The sequence below is a fragment of the Buceros rhinoceros genome, unplaced genomic scaffold (genome assembly GCF_000710305.1).
Source record: "Buceros rhinoceros silvestris isolate BGI_N320 unplaced genomic scaffold, ASM71030v1 scaffold24968, whole genome shotgun sequence".
In the NCBI taxonomy this organism is placed as follows: domain Eukaryota; kingdom Metazoa; phylum Chordata; class Aves; order Bucerotiformes; family Bucerotidae; genus Buceros; species Buceros rhinoceros.
In genome coordinates, this window is record NW_010427786.1 from 10,036 (window position 1) to 14,763 (window position 4,728).

The following is a 4,728-nucleotide window of genomic DNA, read 5'->3' on the forward strand; positions in this document are numbered from 1 at the left end:
CCGCGGTCCCGAGCCTGGTAGGGGTGCCCGTCAGCGGTATCGTCGGTAGGGCACGGCTCTGCACTGTCACTGTCGTAGCAGCCTGAGCTCTGGGACACGGCTTTGGCCCGACTTGAGGCCCTGGGGGACAGGGATGCCCAACCTCAGTGCATCCCCTTCCCGTCAGCCCCTCACCCGCCAAAAAACGATCATCCTGTTGAAATCCCAGACAGGCAGCACAGATAGAGGACTCACCCGGTGCTGGAGGAGGAGCGCTGGTTGGACACACCGTAAGCACCATGAATGGCTGCTCCTGGCCCTGGGTGCCGGTCTCTCTGCAGGGAGATGGGACAAGAGGAGCCAACGTGGCAAAACCCAAAATGGGGGTGGTGCAGCCAAGGGTGACAGCCCTAATAACACACCCAGTGCCAGCTGAGATTTGGGGCGAGGCAGGGAGATGGGACAAGAGGAGCCAACGTGGCAAAACCCAAAATGGGGGTGGTGCAGCCAAGGGTGACAGCCCCAATAACACACCCAGTGCCAGCTGCGTTTTGGGGCGAGGCCGTACCCAAGCGAGATGCAGAATAGCATTTCCAGCACTGCCCCAACACCTTTCCCACACTCACCATGGAAACAGAGACCCACCAAGAAGCAACTTCTCTTTGAGATCCCCCCACCCAGTATTATCTATTTTCCCATGGGAATGAGATGGGAGTCCCTCCACCTCCCTGCTCAGCCCTTTGCAGCCATCAGAGAAGCCACAGGGTGTATGCCCGAAGCCACTGGGGTGCCCGTGCCTGTGCCCGCGGAGGTACCAGTCGGCCGACAGCCTTGGCCCCCGGTGTGCCGCAACGTCCCAGGCTGCCGTTCGGGGTGGTGCCGCAGCTACTGCTGATGATCTGGAGCTGCTTCTCGGCCCGGTCCGCCCGGTCCAGCAGCTCTTCGATGAAGTGCTGGAGGCGGACCTTGGCGTTGGCCTCGCGGGCGGCCGTCTCCTTCAGGAACTGGTCAATCTGCAGCACCTCCCTGTGTGGAGGGACCAGTGGGTGACACCCCCATCCTTTCCCACCCATCCATGTTAAGCTCCTTCACTCCTGTCTGCAAGCTGGGGTGGGGGGGTCCAGAATGGTTGTGTGCATCGGGACCATTCCATCATCAGCCTGATTTGGGTCTGTGCCAGCCGAGATGGCTCCTGGGCACAGTTTGGGGCAGAGCAAGGACCAAGGGGTGCTCCCAGCACGCAGGGTAGATGTGGTCACCTTGTTCTGGGGAGGGATGACATCCCCAGCACCGTTGCTGGGCTGCATGTTGCTCCCAGGATTGAAGCCAGGCCACTGAGCCCCACGCAGTGGAAGGAGGATGATGATGGTGAGGTGGGATGATGGAGGAGAGTGGCAGTGGGACCCTGCTTCATGCGGGGCGTACTTAAAGGAAAGACTTGAAGGGCTGCCTGAAGTCCTTAATCTCTGCTCAGCCCCGTGCCCCGTTAAGCCCAGTAGTTGCAGGGCTCTGTCTCCCTCGTTAACACATTAATTAGCAGGCACTGGGAAGCTTGGAGCCTGTGGATGGGCAAGGGTGACCCCACTGAGGTGCTGAGATGTCACCCCAGCTCTGGGGCGGAGCATGCCAGCTACCCAAGGTAGCCCCATCCCTCCCAGGCACATACAACCCCGCCGACCTCATCTGCCTCCCAAAACCACGGGCCACTGTCACCCTGCCACGAGCCCACGTGGCCCGAGAGCACACGTGACCGTCACACCCTGTGAACACACCCATGCGCACACGCACAGCCGTCATGCACACCCAACCGTGCACACCCAACCACACCGACCTGCACAGGAGCGCGAAGGGAAAGGTGGGGGTGGGGCAGCCCTTAGCGACAGATTTCCCTCCTCGGTTATTAATTGACATTTAATTAACAACTAATTGCCCCCCTCCCCACCCTGCCGTTTGCAGGGTGAGCCTGGCAGCTCCCCGGTGACGATTCAGGAAGGCTCTTGGAGAGATTTGGAAGGCAAATAGGGCGCTGGCGTGGCGGGTGTAAGGTGATGCTGATGGTTATCGCCTGCACCTCTCTCATGCCCGTGGAAAAACACCCCCAGCAAAGCAAACGGAGATGGGAGCAAAAAGCCTCCCACGGGGACAACAGCCGGTGGTGTCCTGGAGCTGGCAGGGCGGGGAGATGTCCCAGGCAATGTTTTGTTCTTGGGGAAGGGTGAAACCGGCTTTGCCGATGAAAACGATTCCCCGTGATTTCTCCAAGTCTAGGGAAACCCCGTCTCTTTTCATCAGCTCTTCCCACGGTCTCTCTGCAACCTGGCTGGAGGAGTTTGGGGACCCATGGGGACAGTCAAGGGGCAGGAGGGTTCCTCTAAGGAAAGGGAAATCCAAGTTGTAGTTTAGGGGCATAAAACCAGGTTCTTAAGTGGTCCAGGCTCCACCATGGACCAAACAAGACGTGTTTGACCCATTGGTCACCCTCTGTCTGCCCTGTCTTACATGTCTCAAGGCTCTGCTCCAGACTTGTCCACCCTGTTTGCCCTCACTCTGTCACCACGCACCCTCAAGATGGCCCTGGACAACACTCATGAGGCAGCTGATGGCAGCCCCCAAGCCTCCCCATCACCTGTCCCATACACGTGCATCCAGACCAAGAGGTGTTGCCCTTATCCAGCTCCAGCATCATCCCACTCCTCACCCCAGGACCACCCCCACCACCAGCAAACCCTGTGAACCTTGTTTCTGAGCCACAGCCATTATTTTGGAGTCAAAGTCATGAACGAAGATGCTGATGATGGTGAGGATCAAGACAAGTCCTTGAGGAATCCCACCAGTGCTTCCAGCACAGCCATGACTGTCTCCCACTAACCTGCTCCTAACTGACTTTCCAGGCCCTGTGGTGGCCTTCAGCTTTGCTAAGAAACTCCTGAGGAACAAGATCTAGTTTGCTTGAGCAACACCAATGGGAAAAACAACTCAACCTTTGACTGGAGGGAAACTTGGGAGCAGTGCTGAGGTAGGAAGGGGTTGTCAAGTGGGGAACGTGGGATGAAAACGAGGATGGCAGTGCCACAGTCCTAACAGAGAATGGAGGTCACACTGCTTGGGGATACCACCCTCCTCCTGGGAGAAACCCCCTGAATTAGCCATGGCCAAGGTGGCCCTGCTCATATGACCATGGGACATGTTGGTGGGATTGTTCAGGTTGTACAGGGCTGGACCATTCAGCTCTGGAGCCAGAGGGAATGACCCAGTCCTGGTTTTAGGGGGGACACCCTTTGGTACTAGAGATGGGCTGCAGTAACATGGCCACCACCCTGTTCCTTGTCAGGACAGCAGGATGGCATGTGCATCCCCAGCCTGGCCACCTCCTGGGGGCACTGGTGGGTCCGGGACAAGGTCTGGCTTGATGTGATGCAGCTTGGTCACAGACACGGAGAGGCTCGGGTCTATGTGGACACTGCCCATGTGGGAGAAGATGTAAGACCTCATGTGAGATGATGCTAAAGGGCATTGCCAAGGGGCTTGAGCTCTGGCACTTGGTCTGAGGGTTTGGTGATGGTGTTGGGCTCCTCAGGTCTCATCACCAGGGACTGATTTCCCCCCACCCTGCAGCTGGGAGAGAGGGAAAAGGACTCACTGTTGCTTGCGGGTGAGCTCCTGCTCCTTCTGCACCAGGTCCTGCTTGAGGGAGGCCAGCATCTCCACGCTGACGTCCACCTGGCGAGACAGTTCTGATGCCCGGTCCTCCAGCTCCTGCTTTTCCCGGCTGAGCCGCAGGCTTTCCTGCTTGGCCTTCTCCAGCTCCGAGCTCTTGCGGTCCAGCTCCACCTGAAGCCGGCCCACCTGTGAGGCAATCTTCTGCTCCACCTCCTCTGTCAGCTTCTCCAGCCGCTTGTCCACCTCCAGCTTCTCAAAGGCGCGGATCTTCAAGCGGGCCAAGCCTTCCTCATAGGCAGCGTCCATAGCAGCCGGCGGCGTGGGGGCCGGCGCCACGGCTTTCCCCCTTGTGAAGATCTCCGTCAGAGGGATCTCAATCTCATGGACATAGCGGGGTGAGGGAGAGGAGGATGGGGCTGGCTCCAGCTCCTCGGCAGGGACGAGGTCACAGGAGAAGCGCTGGTCCTTGCCTTGGAAGGAGGTGCTCTCAAAGTAGTCCCGCCGGGCTGCTGGCGTCAGCAAGGCCCCGTCGGCAGCCAGGGGGAAGACAGCGGCATCGCAGATGCTGTTGGTCTTGGAGAGGACGTAGAGGGTCTCATAGGTGTGGTTGTACTCCAGGTGCGCCCGCAGCGAGGAGAGGCTGCGGAAGCGCTTGTGCTCCCCGCACCGCGGACGAAGGAGGTGCTCTCAAAGTAGTCCCGCCGGGCTGCTGGCGTCAGCAAGGCCCCGTCGGCAGCCAGGGGGAAGACAGCGGCATCGCAGATGCTGTTGGTCTTGGAGAGGACGTAGAGGGTCTCATAGGTGTGGTTGTACTCCAGGTGCGCCCGCAGCGAGGAGAGGCTGCGGAAGCGCTTGTGCTCCCCGCACCGCGGACACCGGTAGGGCAGGTCCAGCGAGGCCATCCCTCAGCTACGCGCCCCGATGCAGGGGAACTGCACGGCCCTGCTCATAGTGCGGGATGGATGGACTGGTGGCATGTGGGATGGATTGGGGAGCCCCAGGCGGTGGGGCCACAGCTCTGCTGGAGCATGGCAGGCTAAGAGTCCTGGGATGGGAGTGGAGGGGCCGATGGGGCTGGGGGGGGGTGTC

The 4,728-nt window shown here is 59.7% G+C and overlaps 1 protein-coding gene across 1 annotated transcript in view; it reads right to left on the minus strand.

Moving 5' to 3' along the window:
* The window catches only part of FBXO41 (F-box protein 41), an 11,720-nt gene extending 7,179 nt beyond the window's left edge, over positions 1 to 4,541 (minus strand). The window contains exons 1-5 of the mRNA XM_010142058.1: positions 4,425 to 4,541; positions 3,620 to 4,233; positions 777 to 1,005; positions 235 to 314; positions 5 to 120 (exon numbers count right to left, since the gene is read on the minus strand). Of these exons, the coding sequence (XP_010140360.1) occupies positions 5 to 120; positions 235 to 314; positions 777 to 1,005; positions 3,620 to 4,233; positions 4,425 to 4,541 (1,156 nt within the window). The remainder of the gene's footprint in view (positions 1 to 4; positions 121 to 234; positions 315 to 776; positions 1,006 to 3,619; positions 4,234 to 4,424) is intronic.
* Positions 4,542 to 4,728: the final 187 nt, after the last annotated feature.